Here is a 15,513-nt window from a genome sequence, read left to right on the forward strand (position 1 = left end):
AAGGTTCCTGCTAGCCCACTCATCCAGCCTGTCTAGGTCATCCTGGAGGGTGGCTCTCTCTTCTGGAATGTCAACCTCTCCCGTCATCTTGGTATTGTCAGCAAACCTCATCAGGGTGCTCTTGATCGCAACACCCAGGTCACTTATGAAGGTGTTAAACAGCCTTGGGCCCAATATGGATCCCTGGGGGACCCCACTTGTGACTGGTTTCCAGTTTGAGGAGTAACTATTTACTGTCACCCTCTGGGTATGGTCTGTCAGCCAGTTCCCCACCCACCACACAGACCATTTGTCAAGGCTGTAACGAGTCAGTTTCTCCAGGAGGAGGCTGTGGGGACCATATCAAAAGCCTTGGAGAAGTCCAGGTAGGCGATGTCCACTGCCCACCCTGAATCAAACTAGCAGGTTACTTTGTCATAGAAGGTGATCAGGTTTGTCAAGCACAATTTGCCCCTGGTTAATCCATGTTGACTTTTCCCAGTCATGTGCTTCAGTTGACTTGTGATAGTCCCCAGGAGGATTTGCTCCATGACTTTCCCAGTGACCGAAGTAAGGCTAATGTGTCTATGTGGGAAACTGTTCTTTTCTTCCCCACATAAGTCTAATTACTCCCACAATTACCATAGTTGGTTGAAGAAGTTTATAACACATCTTCAAAAGCACAAATCATTGAAGATACTGTATTTGTGAAATTAGCAGGTCATGTAGCAGTAGCTGTGTGTTTGTGTCTGTAAGGCAATTCACAGTCTGCCTTTCAGAGGATGCTTCTTGTAGAATTTATCAGATCAGAATTTTAATCCTGAATTTCGTCGTGTTTTCATCGTTGGGCAAAAGATTGCTTCTGCAGCCCACTGTCCCATGTATTGCAGCTGCATTTATTCCTGTTCTACAGTATGGAAGCCAGAAAACAGTGAGTCTCTGCGCTGAAGTCAGTGCCAGTAGTATTTCCCTTACTAACCTACATGGTAATACCAGCTTCAACTCCAAGATTTTCAGACTATGTGTATGATTGAGTTGTATACTACTTGCACTCATCGCTGAATAGAGTTTCCTACAACATACCAATATATATTATGCAGACGTTGAAGGCGATCATAATCACACCCATAAAACTTAAAAAAGACTTTCAGTAATGCATTTGTTTAAATTTTCTTTTTAATATTGTTTACAACCAGGTGTCTTTCAGAACCGCTGATGACTTTCAAGCTGCACAAAGATTTCATTGTTGCTGTCAGTAAGTAAAGAAATAATACATTTTCATTAAATTAATTCTATTTTAAACCCTTAATCTCCTCCATTATTATCCTTTTTTTCTCCTTGGTCTATTAGTCAGTGATCCAGCCATGGATCCGAGTTCTTCCACGTGACAGTATGTGACAGCCCAGTGCCACATGAAAGCCCTCAAAATAGAGATGTCACAGTAGATGAAGCTGTTCAGTGGTTGGTTCTGACCCTTTTAGAGGTTCTGTGGGACTGCCCTCTGCATTAAATTTTAAGCCGTGATTTATGTTCATTTGTTTGTTTTATATGGGTGGATAAATCTTTGATAGCATTCATTTTTCTCATCCAAGGACATTTATTTTCCATGCTTGCCTTGAAAAATTTGAGGGGGTGATAATTATCTCCTTTACACAAATGGAGTAATTAGATAGAGAGATAGTAAGGCTCCTTTTGTAATTACTCCAGGTTAGAATTTGAAGCTATTTCCCTGTTTCCTCTTGCCTTGATAAGAATAAAAGAGAATTTTAGATACTTTAAAAACAAAGAGGTAAAATCCTGGATTTCACTGAAGTGGCACATTGGGTCATAATTGTCACAAATTTTGTTGTTTCTGGTATCAGTGGTAACTGCTTACAGCAAGTTACTTGAAGTACAAATTTAAGAATCTTGTAATAAATATAAACAGATTGTTCTTATCATATTAAAAGTTCATTGTGTTTGGCTCCTTGCAATGCATGTGTGTATTAACATAGAGGCACTGGTGCTATCTGTAGTCACATCTTAGCATGTGTTCTAATTTATCAATGATATTTGTTTTCTGTGTAATAGAGTCAGATGATCAGAATTACAGAGTTGAGGCAGTGCATGCACTTGTGCATAAGTTACCAGAGAAGAACAGAGAGATGCTGGACATCCTTATCAAGCACTTGGTCAAGTAATTCTTTTTTATTTTTCTCTTTGGCATTATTGTAAGATGTAATTGTTTCTGCCTTAAATTTGTCACTGTTGCTTAATCCATTTGCTTTGTTGAAACAATGCCACTTGAAGTTACATTGACTTTCTAAAATGCTGTTCTCAACATAGATGAAGAATACTGACTGTAGAAACAAAATAAAAAATAACACCATAAAGAGTCACCAAGATACCAACTATGTTTATAAAATAAACTCACTCAATGTTTTCATTCACATTGTTACCTACTACAGGAATTGGCACTAATTAAATTTAAGAAGTGTCTAGAACTATGCTCAGCTTGATAGGAAATGCTCTTTTTAATCTGACTCAAAGTCCCACACTGTTTCAAAAATGGAAAGTAGACTAACGTGATAATAATTGTCCATGTTTGATCTTACTTTTCTCTCTAAAAGCTCTGAAGTGTAGCATCATTTGAAAACACTAATCTGAAGTATTATTATTTATATTTTTGGTATCTATATAAATGTCCAAACACACTTTTGAATCTCCCTTGTTTCATCAGCTACTCTGACTATTAATTAAATGTCAGATGGAAAAGATTTTGCATTTCATTCACATTTTTTGTTGAGCTTTTGTCTTCGCTGAATTACACTTAGCATGTGCTGTGAGACAAGGAAGTTTTTATTCTCTTCTGTCTCTCTGTATCAGTAGCTATGACTATATAGCTTTATTACATTGTAATTTTTCCTGTTTCTGCATCAAGCATCACTCATGTAAGTTTTAGTAAATGTTCAGTCAGTTTTCACTGGTATTTGCTGAATACTTTTTAATACATATTATTCTTTCTGAATCAGGATGCTGTATACTTTTTAATACATTTACCAATGATCTGTGAATGTGAATAGTTGTTCATATAAGGCCCACATGACTGAAATATGTAGAAGGCACGAGAGATCCATATTGTTTTCATTCCGTTCATTACATCCCAGCAATTTTGCTTTTTTGATCACAGCTTGAGCTACAGCCTGCAGTAAACAGTCTACAGTGGAACCTAATGCAGTTTTGCTTCCTGTTGTAAATGTGAGAACTCTGAAAATTTCTTTGATAGGAAATAATTTAGACCTAGTAAGTTATTTTTAGCCCTTTTTGTCCTTAGCCCCTGGAGCACTGACATGATAGGGAGCTGCTGTGAATGCTTCCATTGCAAAATCTGATTAGGGAGACATTGCATCTTGTTGCACACGGAGTAACCTAGAGAACAAGGTGAAAGCAAGTTTCCTAGGTTTCCTTACAGAGCTGTTTGATTAGCTAAAAAATACAGTATCTACTGCTTTCTGACTCTCTAAAGAGTTTAACTGTTTAATGAGGGATTAATTATTTTGAAAAAGCTGCTAGTCTGGAAACCCCAAAATTAGAAATACGTATACATAGGAAGTGATGTATTTCTACACAGAATTAGTTATAGGCAAACATTTCTTTCTTGACCTCTGTTCCTGGCCTTTTTATTCTCAATATTACCTTAGATGCATTTCCAGGAAAAAGCATGCTGGCAGTTTCAGTTGTTCTCTTTAACTCTTTGCCTGTCACATTTCTGATAAATTTAATCTTACAGTTTTGTACTAAAAACTTTCAGTTCTCTTCTTCCCAACATTCAATTCACCCCTTCTAATTTCTGATATAATTTGCCAGCTGTTGTTTATGCTAGCAATTCTAATGAGACTGAATAAAATTAGTGCCTTGAGTGTATTAGTTGTCTTCCTTCCTCATCTTTTTCCTACCACTGTGTTGAGATTTTTCAAGGAACAAATGGCAGATAAAGTACCTAATTTTATATAAAAGGAAAAATAGGACAAAAACAACAGCCTCCTGTTGCTTCATTCTTTTGTTTAAAATCCAATTTCAAAATGTGCATCCTTTCTTTTAGCTGCTCAATTCCTTGATGTGTGCTTTTGTGTCTAGATGATAAACTGTGCTTTTAAATATGCATTATAAAGTAAGGAAAATAATATTTTTTCTTGGTTTAGGTCTTAAGGTCTTTATGTCTTTGCCTACCTTGAGATAGGTGTCACTGTGCAAAATTTAATATGAGCTACATGTTGTGGGATGTAGATCATACTAAAAACAAATAAACAAAACTAGCATATCCTAAAAAGCACCTTGCAGAAAGGTGATACTGTACAAGTATAAGCTCAGTCAGCTGCTTGGCAGACAGGGAAATTCTGTTATTTCAGATAGATAACAATTTTTTTGTTGTTTTAAAGCTTCCTAGTCAAAGGAAGCTAGTCAAATTACCTGTCTGCTTTAATGAATAAACTATTCTTGGGTGTGATACACTAACAGCACAGTCGGACAGTATCAAAACTGTACTGGTGATACATCAAAGGAAGAGATTTTAAGGAGAAAGCAACTGCACGTTAATTAATGCCTTACAGCTACCTGAAATGCAGTTTTACCTCGGCCTGTATGTATTCAGTAGCCAAGCAACAGCAGGACGAGGTCAGGGGAAATTGTTTCTCAAAATGATCCATTCACAGTCCTGGGTTTTTTCTCTTTTGCAAGAAATTGAACCTTCAAAATGCTTTGTATGGAGTCCTTCCTAGTTACAATGTTATTAAATCACCATTCCTTTTATAACCAAGCTACCAAATTTGTAACCAGGGAAACCCAAGCACAGGACAAACACTAAGCTCTTCCTTATGCTGTGAGACTATAATGTTTCTGTAAGAGACCTTAACAGTTATTGTGCAGCACAAAGCAGAGTAACATTGCAAAGAGATACTTTTTATAGGTTTTACTATCTAGCCTAGAACTCCTAGAACCTAGAACTCATAGAATTCCATTTTCAACAGAATACTAATGGACTTCCCAAACATGCCTTAGTCACCTAAGCCAAGCATAACATCTGTTACAAAGAAAATTAGATTAAGATAATTGGCTGAAAATGCGCTTTAACAAGGTAGTAATTTTCCATTATATGACTTCTAAATAACAGTATCTGCCACCACGTCTGTCTGAAATAAAATTTTGGAAAGTATTTTTTTGCACAACTTAATGAAGCAACATAGGAAACATATAAGAAGATAGGCATTTTTTTTCCTGCAGTATATAATCATGTTGTCTCCCATACAAACCCCTTTCCCATATTTTTCCTGTTTCTCGATGTAAATGGAGTGCTAAAAACGTTACTGTTCCAAATATGAAGGGAGCATTACTTCATTATAAGGAATAAACCTGATTGCTCAAGGCTGTCAGAGAAAACCAGAAAATTTTTCTCCTACTTGCTGGTCTTCCAGTTTTTTACAGATTTTACTCTTTCTTAATTTTTAAAGGTGTGTTATTTTATGTAGGAAACGTCTAAAAATGCTCAGCGTGACAGTAGTAGCAGACAGCAGTGAGGAGAGAAAAATATGAAGAAGTGCCTCAATAACTGATACTATTTGGTAGCAGATTCATTAAATATAAGGATTATGACAGTTATCAAACCTTTACTTGGCCTGTTATTTCTTAGACATGAGACAATAGGGCAGCTGTAACTGAGGAATCACTGGTAGTTGTTTTGAAGGCTTTATGATTATATGATTTTTTTATTTGACAAATCATATTCATAAGAAGACAAAAGGGGCATTGAGGATTACTGATTGATGTTTTTCATTTTACTACCTGATAAATTATTGGAAAAAATAAGTTTTTAAGTTATACATTAAGAAGAAAAATTAAAGAAAAGATACAGTAAGTGATAACAGAATATACAGAAGCAAAAGGTTAATATATTTTAAAGCCAGAATATGTCATTACGATCACCTAGTGTTATCTATACCACAGAAACACTTGTTCCATGGATATCATTGTTCTGGTGTTTTCAATGAATTATTAAATTGCAGTGCATGTGTTGTCGGTGACTAAATTTCTTGCCTTTACATGAAAGCTAAGGTATATGGTTGACCTCCATTATATCATAGTATTTTCAGTAAATCTGACATCCCATATTCAAGTTCCTATATAATGACTGGAGAGATATATCTGCCTAAGACTCCTAAACGTTAGTTTGTCTGGATCACTCTGTGGACACCTTCAAAGATAGTTGCTTTTCCCTGTCAATTAAATAAGAAACATACACACTCTAGGGAAACGTGCTCATTATCTATTCAATTATTGCAGAATGAGATCCATAGCAGAAATACAGTAGTTGTACTGCACTGCATTTTAACTCTAATAAAAGTTGAGAAAAGGTTTTTAAAGGGCAGGCATGGACTTAGGATCCTGTTAAAGAAATAGTCTTTACAAGTTTTTTGCTTGTTGATGTTGTAATTTAGCACAACTATTTAATTGTATATTGTTTGTGTTCATTTAAAGGGTATCGTTACACAGTCAGCAAAATCTAATGACTGTATCCAACCTTGGTGTTATCTTTGGACCAACTCTGATGAGAGCCCAAGAAGAAACCGTGGCTGCTATGATGAACATTAAGTTTCAGAATATCGTCGTTGAAATTCTCATAGAGCATTATGAAAAGGTAGAAAGACATTATCTGTTTTGTGATAGAGCTTTATCTTAATTTCATTACCATCCTGGAGATCTTACAAATAAGAAAACTAGCATTTGTAGAAGGTGATTGACAAGAAGAATACCTTCCTCTCATCCCATGCTATGGATCTGGATTCCTAGCAAGTCTTGTGGCTGTGCAAGGTACAGATCCAAGGCTTAATCTATTGTGTTTTGAAGGAGTTGCCCTGAATCTTCAGTTGCTCTCTGAAGATTGCTGTCTTTCTCATATCTAGAAACACAATGAAAAGGTCATGACTTTGCTCCCAGCTCCTCTGTCTCTCTCTGGCTAGCAGTGTATGAAGGTTCACTCTGGGTGAATGCATGGGTTCTCCCCTGAGTACATCACGTCAGACTTTCTGAGCACTGCTACCCTTTTGGGATTCATCGGTGGCTCAGTGGACACCTAGTCCCACCTAATGTCATGAAACCCCAACTATCCTTCAGTTCCTCTTTTCATGAACAACATGAATGTGGATCTCCAGCACAAGCCCCATTTCTGTGTGCTGTGTCAGTTTTCATGTGTGTAGTATTAGATCAAAAGTAAAAAAGAAAAAAAAAGAAGAAAAAAAAGTATCTTAGATGAAGTTTTATTCCTGTTTGCAAGTTTTAAGCCCATCATGTCTTTGTGATTTAAAAGCTTTTAAAAGTTCTTGAATAGTCTGGAACATAAAAACTTCTCTAGGTACTTCTTTTGCTTTGGAGAAAGGCATGTTTGTGACTGCCTGGTTTATTTTGTTTTCCCCAAAGAGACCAGTGACTGCAAAGATCCATCTCAAACTATTTCCTGGAATATTTAATAAGACCTGTTTCAGGCCTTGAGAAGGAAAATCCATGAAATCTTGAAACACGTCCAGTCACTACCATTGCAGATATCAGCTTCACTGAAAAGTCTTCTCAGATATTTTATTTTAAACCATTTTATTTCAGAACTCAGCAAAACAGTCAAGACCTCCTTCACTTGGTCATCAAAATAAATTTAATTTGTGGGATCTTTTTTTAATTTATATCACCTTCTCTGATGACTACCGAAACAAAAACCTTTGGGTTTCTTCCATTTCATGTTACTCACCTAAGGGGCAGTTCTTGGTCAGTACCAGGATCCCCTGCACTGATTGGTCAGTAAGTACTGACAGTACTGCTTGCTATCCTCAGTTATATTTCAAATACCTCCAACTGGTATGATACAGGTAGCCTCCTTGCCTGTAACTCCAAAACATATTGCATTGTTTCCAACACTGAATTTCCCCTCCAGAAAATTACAAACCCATTCAACACAAAGATCATGGCTACACAACCAAAATAACTCTTGGACTATTTCTTTGTCTACAGACATATTTTTATATTTATGTACTACTCACTAATGCCTAATACAGTGTTAATGTACTTCAAGAGCATCTCAGTATGTCCGTTAAAGTATTTGCTAACATACAAGTATGTTTACTTTCTTCCACTTGTTTGAGTGGCATGGAGGTATCTTTTCATTGTTCACTTCATCCTCCCCTGGGACTGCCATATTGATAGGGGATCCAGAAATCCTCACAGAAGTGTATTCTGGCATTGCATGGTATTTAACCTATGACACTTGACCCTGTCTACACTCTGGAGATTGGACACTTCTGATTCCTTCAGTAGCTTGACTGAATAGGCAGTCTTCATCTGCAAAATCTCTTCTGCACTCCTCAGAGCTAATTCTACTTTTTTCCACAGAAGACCATACTCAATAGAGTTTACAGTCTACACTGGGAGTAATAGATGAGAAAGGACATCCGAAAGAAAAACATGCATATTTTTTTTTGTTATATTTTTGCTTTGGCCATCCTCTAAAGCAATTATCATTTTTACTAGAGTATCCAAGAGGGCTTTTGGGGTCTTTAAAGACCTCTGCTGCACATCTTGGATATTGTAGAACAGGTGATACAAATGAAAGTCACCCAAAGTACTGAACTTTCTGTACTGTCCATGCTGTCAAGCTTGCCATGCTTGTCAGCAAATAGTTCTTTAAAACCTCCTGTGTACCTGTGTCAGATTGCAGTAGTCAAATAACCCCCAAAATCTACTTTTTTCTGCAGTAATGAAGTCCAAAATTAACCAGTGGTAGCAGTGGTATGTAAAAGATTAAAATCAGGAGATGCTCCAAATATAAAGATATTCTTCATCAAACTTTACACATTTGGCAAAATAAAGTGCTTTTCTGAAATAAAAAAAATGGATTCTAATAAGTTACAACTGTAAGAAATTTCTGTGACATACAAAAGTTTTCACAGGAACATAGAGAAAAAATTCAATCTTTTCATAATATTTATAAAAATGTATTGCTTCTTGGACAAGAGTTAGTTGTAAGCACATATCGTGTGTTTCACAATTTAGACCATTACACACTTAACAAGGGCTAGAAAAAATAGAGCTATTTAAACAAATATTTTAATATAATTAGTATATATTTTAAGTACAAGTCAGTATTGTGGCTCTTGGATTGTAAAATGAGATCAGAGCAAAGCTGTGAATTTATTCTTTTGTAATGTATGAGACTATGACAGCATTAATTTCAGGTGCAGTGGTGAGGAAAACAAATGGATTAGTAATGGAAGTATTGGTAAGAGAAGAGTATTGTTTATGTAATGTTTTTTCCCTGTTTTCTTAATCATACAGATATTTCACACTGCACCAGACCCCAATATTCCTCTTCCCCAACCTCAGTCCCGATCAGGTTCAAGAAGGACAAGAGCAATTTGTCTCTCCACAGGTTCACGTAAACCAAAAGGAAGATATACACCATGTCTAGCAGATCCTGACAGTAAGTTTGTCCTTGTTGATTCATTATCTTACTTTTTATGTCTTAAGTTTCCTGAATAATATCCAGTAAGTATTTTATTCCAACAATTACAAGTGTAACAGATGGAGTTTTGTCAGCTTCTTAACCTCTGTGAGTCACAGCTGCACTGGTGAGTGACTGCATTTCTGGCTGCTCTCAGATGAGGAAGAATGTTCCATTTTAGGCAGGTCTTGTATTTCATACAGTGTTCAAAAATCTTTATGGACTTTATATTCTAATCTAAATGTAATCTGCTTTAAAACTCCAAGGAGTTTGTTATATGGAGCTTCTTACAAGATAATTGTTAATTTTGGGAAACCGTGAGTAGAAGCTTTCATCTCCTCCTGTAATAAATGTAATTTAGTCAATGTCAGCAGACCAAAACCATTACTTGGCTTTTTCCACCTACATACTTTGGGGAAAAACAGTATAGTTATCATATGACTTAATGTTAAACAGTAGGGAGTTATGTGTGTAATTACTTACTGCTTAGAGTCCTTATTCATTTTAATGTAAATACGTCTATTAAAAACTTTTAACTTCATTCATTTTCATCTAGTTCGACATTGCTTTTTTATTTACTGGCTGTACCAAACAGTAGGAAAGATTATGTTGTTAATAGTTTTACTGCTGCAGCAGACTTCCAAAAGAACTTGTGTCCTTTGGTTGCTCAAGATTTATGTGAAACTGGTACACCAAATTAATCGACAGTTAAGGTACATCTGTTCCTGAGGATCTGTAGTAATTCTTCAGTCTGCAATTTTCCATAGGTTTTTATTACATGATTCCTACCAGTGACAGTTTAATAATACTAAATGAGAGCCTGTCTACATGTCAACTGCCAGTGGGAATGGTGTGGGATCCTGAGTAAGAAGTTACAGGGGAACCATCAGTTTCATTCACCATATGAGTAACCGTGCTAGTTTCAACTTTTTTTTCCACTGTGTAACTACCATGGATGCCAGCATAAAAAAGGGGCATTTCTCTGCAAGTATTTTGTAGACCATGTGCAAGCTCCCACTTTTTTATTCAGATAGCTGTCTTGTACTGGCATTTGGATTGAAACTAGGCCTGACCCAGGGGCTTCTCTGCAAGTATTTTGTAGACCATGTGCAAGCTCCCACTTTTTTATTCAGATAGCTGTCTTGTACTGGCATTTGGATTGAAACTAGGCCTGACCCAGGGGCTCTCCACATGTGCTTTGCTTATAGCTCAAGCTTAACACTTTCTACACAAGTTCCAGTTAAGATCTCACTTATGTCTGGAAGGCTGAGAAAGGCAAAAGAGAGCCTTGGCTTCTGACAGTAGCAAATTCTGAAGTATTAGATGGTTTTAAGTCATAATTTAAAGGCAGCATAGACAATTATATTGCAGGAAATTAAGGAATCTGGTATGGCATGGCAACACGAGATTTCAAATGAGGTTTCAAACAGTGGGGAATAATCAAAAATCTATCTGACAAAGTTAGGCTTCAGCCAGTCTTGCAGTTTTCAAGTGACTAATGCTCTGTGAAGAGACAAGATAGGGGACAATCTAATCTGGAATACAAGAATTCTGGCCAGAAATTAGCAGAATATTTCAGATTACTCTACCACTGGCACTACTCTTGGCAGATCCACTATACAAGGTACTGGTATTTGTGGACTTACCTGTAGTATTTTGTGTGGTTATGGTCACTTATTGCCAAGGTGTTAAAAAAAATGGGTAGACATGGTCCCTTGGGAGGTTTAGTGGTCACAGGGTTGTAGGGCTGATGGTTGGACTTGGTGATCTTTAAAGTCTTTTCCAACCTTAATGATTCTATGATTATATAATTATATGAAACATGTAGATGGAAGTAGCTGTATCATGTTTGTATCTTAAAACTACTGTGTGGTTGAAGAATATATAGTCTCCGCTTCTTGTGAATTTTGTGAATTACATCTCCTAGCTTTTGGGAACAAATCCTACTGTAAACCGGTGTATGACGCACTGGACAGAATCCAGTCTTCAAGGTAATTCGGCCCTCACTGTATTTATAGGCCAGATCTTCCTCAGTTCTGATGAGTGTTCCTTCCTTTATATCATCAGATAATTTTGTTAGGGCATTCCCACTTTTTGTTGCAAAAGTTTGTTGTGTAGGTAGGTACATTTCTGTAATACCAATCTAATTAAAGAAATTAATCAGATATTCAAGTTGTAAGGAATGAGTTGTCCTTCTGCAGGATAGATATTTTGTGATAGGTGTGACAATTCAGGAAACAGGATATCTATTGATAGACTTAGGGCTTAGTCTTAGACTGCAGAGATGCTCAGCACCTTGGTAACCAAAGTAAATTTTAATTCTTGTGCTTGCAGGCAATGCAGTCATGCATTTAAGAATATAAATGTGACAAGTATCATATTCACCTTCTTATGGAAGTCCAGCAAGATGCTCACCACAAAAATACTGCAGAATTGTAACTGTTCGTATTCCTAAGCATATTTATATTGCAAGCAGTTCTTGGAAAATGCAAACTTTAAATGCCACGTACTTTAAACTGTAGAGCATTATATTGACCAGCTCTAAAGAAGTGTCCACAAATGCAGCTCTTCCAGGTTAAATATAAGAATATATGTGAAATTCAGAGTAACTAAATAGATATGTTGTCTTAAGAATCACTGCCTCTGAAACCACAGATTAATTAATTTGATGACAGGTAAGGTAAAAGGCACTGAAGGTAGCATGAGAGAAATGCATATGATTAGAGAATGTAATTGGTTTTTTGTTTGTTTCCCTCTCCCCTCCTCTCGCTCCTCCCTAGGTGACTCATACAGCAGTAGTCCAGACAGCACTCCCATGGGCAGCATTGAATCTCTCTCTTCTCACTCCTCTGAGCAGAACAGCACCAGCAAGTGTGTGCCCTCACAGCCCAGAGAGAAGTCAGGAGGGATTCCATGGATTGCCTCGCCCCCTTCTTCTAATGGCCAGAAGAGTTCGGGCCTGTGGACTACAAGTCCAGAATCCTCATCAAAGGAGGATGCGACCAAAACAGATGTGGAGTCAGACTGCCAAAGTGTAGCTTCTGTCACTGGACCAGAGAATGCCTCTCCACCAACAGACCTGACCAAAAAGAGTTCTTACAGTCTGTCTGGGTTGAAAAGGTCTTCAGCTTCTTCCCTCAGATCAATTCCATCAGCTGAAGGTAATTTCCAAGGTCTTTTAGGACCTCAGTGTTTACTATGAGGTATTAGAAAATAAGAGCTGCATCTGAAACTTAATGATATCCATTCATCTTTTATGGGTTTGATTTTTTTATTATCTTTGTGGCATGGTCTTTCAGTTTTCAAACTACTTCAGATGTTTTTCCATTGTCTATTAACTGCAGAGTTCACCCAGCTTAAAAGCTGTCAGTGTTTCTCAGAATATAGAGTGCTCTATCCTGCTGTGCCTCACCTAGACCACTGTAAAGGAGATTGCTGGTTTATAAGAGGAGTTGGTAGCTATGGTTTATCACTGTGTCAAAGGAGTGTTTTTTTGCAACATGATTGATAATGATCAAAGCTAGCATTTAAATTTAAAAAGCAATAGGCTTAGCATGTCTAATAAGTAACAGTTTTGTCACTCCATGTCTATCTCCCTGGCTTTTGGGTGATTTTTTTTGTTGGTTTTTTTGGGTTTTTTTTTTTTAAGTTATGGATTTTACAGTCAATGCCTTTAGTTGTGATAGGACTGGTCAGATGGGATAAAAAGGCCATCCCTGGCATGAAATTTTATGGCTGAATGGTCCTGTGTATGGACATGATGTCCAAGAACAACCATAAGTTTACAAGCCCAACTTCAGGAATCCAATTTCAGTGAACAAGTGCACAAGAAGAATGCTGCTTCAAAACACCTGACCTGAGCCTGTGTTCCAAATATGCCTGTACAGAATGCTCCTTTACAAGACAGAGAAGCTTAAAATCATAGCTTCTTAATTTAGACAGTTCTGCTAAATGCTAAGTTGGCCTGTGAATCCCCTGTGAGTACATGAGGTGATACAGCATTATATCGGGCCTACAAGAAAGCTGGGGTAGGGCTTTTTACACGGGTGTATTGTGAGAGGACAAGGGGCAGTGGTTGAAAGCTTAAGGAGAGGAGACTCAGGAAAAAGTTATTTTGCTGTGAGGGTGGTGAGATGCTGGAAGAGGTTGCTATTCTAGTTTGGTTTGGTGGGTTTTTTGGTAGTGGGGGAAGGGCCCCAGGAGGGGCTCTGGGAAGAAGCTGAGAAGCTCCCCCTGCTCCCAAACCAGCCAAGGGTTCATTAGAGGGACAATAGATGCACCTCAGGGATTAACATACAAAAGAACAGCTATAACACCTGAGCAGAGAAACACTTAGGGGAGCAGAGAAGCTGGAGGAGAAGAGCTGTGCTGGAGGAGGAGAGTGGTGCTGGTGTTTGGTGAGGAAGAAGGGGCAGAAGGTTCCCAAGCAGAAGTTTCCCTGCAACCCATGGCGAGATGGCAGCTGTGCCCCTGCACTTGTGGAGGAACGTGGTGGAACATTCCCTGAAGGTGCCGGGAGGGGTGAACTTGGCCAGTGGACTTGGATTTTGTGGCCAGAGGATTTGCTGCCTGTGGACTCTGATTATGCAGCTTTGGAAGACCCCGATGCCAGGGGACGCAGCTGTTCCCAAAGCAGCCCGTGACTCTGTGGGCAGCCCAGGCTGGAGCAGCTCCTGACCTCATGGGAAGGACTCATGAAGGAGAGGTTCGTGGAGGACTCTCTCCCATGGGAGGGACCCCATGGGGAAGCAGGGAAGGACTGTAAGGAATCCTTCTTCCTGAGGATGAGGGAGCAGCAAGAACTACCAGCCTGTGAACTGACTCTAAAGCCCATCCCCATCCCCCTGTGCTGCTGGGGGGAAGGAAGGAGAGAAATCGGGAACAAAGTGATTTGTGCCCGGGAAGAAGGGAGGGGTGGGGTAACATATGCAAGCCCTGCTCTTTGTGTTGTCTATGTCCTGTGTGCATTTGATTTGTGTGAAATCAACTTATTATTTTTTCCCCAAGTTCAGTCTGTTTTGCCCAGGACCTTAATTGGTGAAGAACCCTCCTTGTCCTTTGTCTCAACCCATGAGCTTTGTCCTCATCCCAAAGTGTGTGTGGGGGGGGGGGGGGGGAGCCGGAAAGTTGAGTGAGTGGCCATGTGGCTGTTCCTTTGTTGTCGTGTTGTCCTAAGCCACAACAGTTGCCCAGGGAGGTTGTGGATATCCCATCCCTGGAGGTCTTCAAGACCAGGTTGGATGGGGTCTTGAGCAACCTGATCTAACAGGAGGCCTCCCTGCCCATGCAGCGGGGTTGGAACTAGATGATCTTTAAGGTCCCTTCCGACCCAAACCATTCTGTGATTCTATGACAGTTATGTGGAAATGACTTTAGAAGAAACATCTCAAAAATCAGTATATTTGCAAGTGTTTTGAATTATGAAGATCAACAGCCAGCAGTGAAACAATGAGCTTGAGTGGACTGAGTTTGCCACTGAGTTGTCAGTAGTCTGTATAACTAATACAAGTACAGGTAGGGCAATTATGTGATTATCTGCAAAGTCCTAAAAGTTTAGGAAAGTTCTCTCCCCTCTGCCCACATGGACATAAAAGATTTTGCCTAAGACAGCCATAAATTAATTAGTGTCATATTAACAGTATGAATAATGTAAAATAATAATAATCATTATCAACAGTTTATAATACCATAGAATCATAGTGTGGTTTGTGTTGGAAGGGGCATTAAGAATCATCTAGTTCCAACCCTCAAATATATAGAATAACATTATTAGCAATACATATTTTGGGATCTCTTTGTATTATGCCAACTTTTTTAAGCATTATTAAGCATCTGTTGTTCTTGGGAATAAAGAAACACAGAAGCAATGCAGTTATTGTCTTGCAGAATACATATGCCAAAAAGGCAGCATTCCAAAAACAGGTAACTCACAGGTGACTCACAGTTAACTCACAGTAACTCAGTTTTAGGTAACTCACAATCATTAATTCCTGTTTATTCTGTTTTGCAAATGCATG

General features: G+C 38.2%; 1 protein-coding gene across 2 annotated transcripts in view; it reads left to right on the forward strand.

Moving 5' to 3' along the window:
* The window catches only part of ARHGAP42 (Rho GTPase activating protein 42), a 158,302-nt gene that overhangs the window by 132,572 nt on the left and 10,217 nt on the right, over positions 1-15,513 (forward strand). For both annotated transcript variants that reach the window (XM_051609081.1, XM_051609092.1), the window contains 5 exons: positions 1,176-1,234; positions 2,050-2,155; positions 6,490-6,649; positions 9,331-9,475; positions 12,277-12,657. In XM_051609081.1, coding sequence (XP_051465041.1) covers positions 1,176-1,234; positions 2,050-2,155; positions 6,490-6,649; positions 9,331-9,475; positions 12,277-12,657 — 851 coding nt within the window. The remainder of the gene's footprint in view (positions 1-1,175; positions 1,235-2,049; positions 2,156-6,489; positions 6,650-9,330; positions 9,476-12,276; positions 12,658-15,513) is intronic.

Source organism: Apus apus, chromosome 1, assembly GCF_020740795.1.
Source record: "Apus apus isolate bApuApu2 chromosome 1, bApuApu2.pri.cur, whole genome shotgun sequence".
NCBI classification, from domain to species: domain Eukaryota; kingdom Metazoa; phylum Chordata; class Aves; order Apodiformes; family Apodidae; genus Apus; species Apus apus.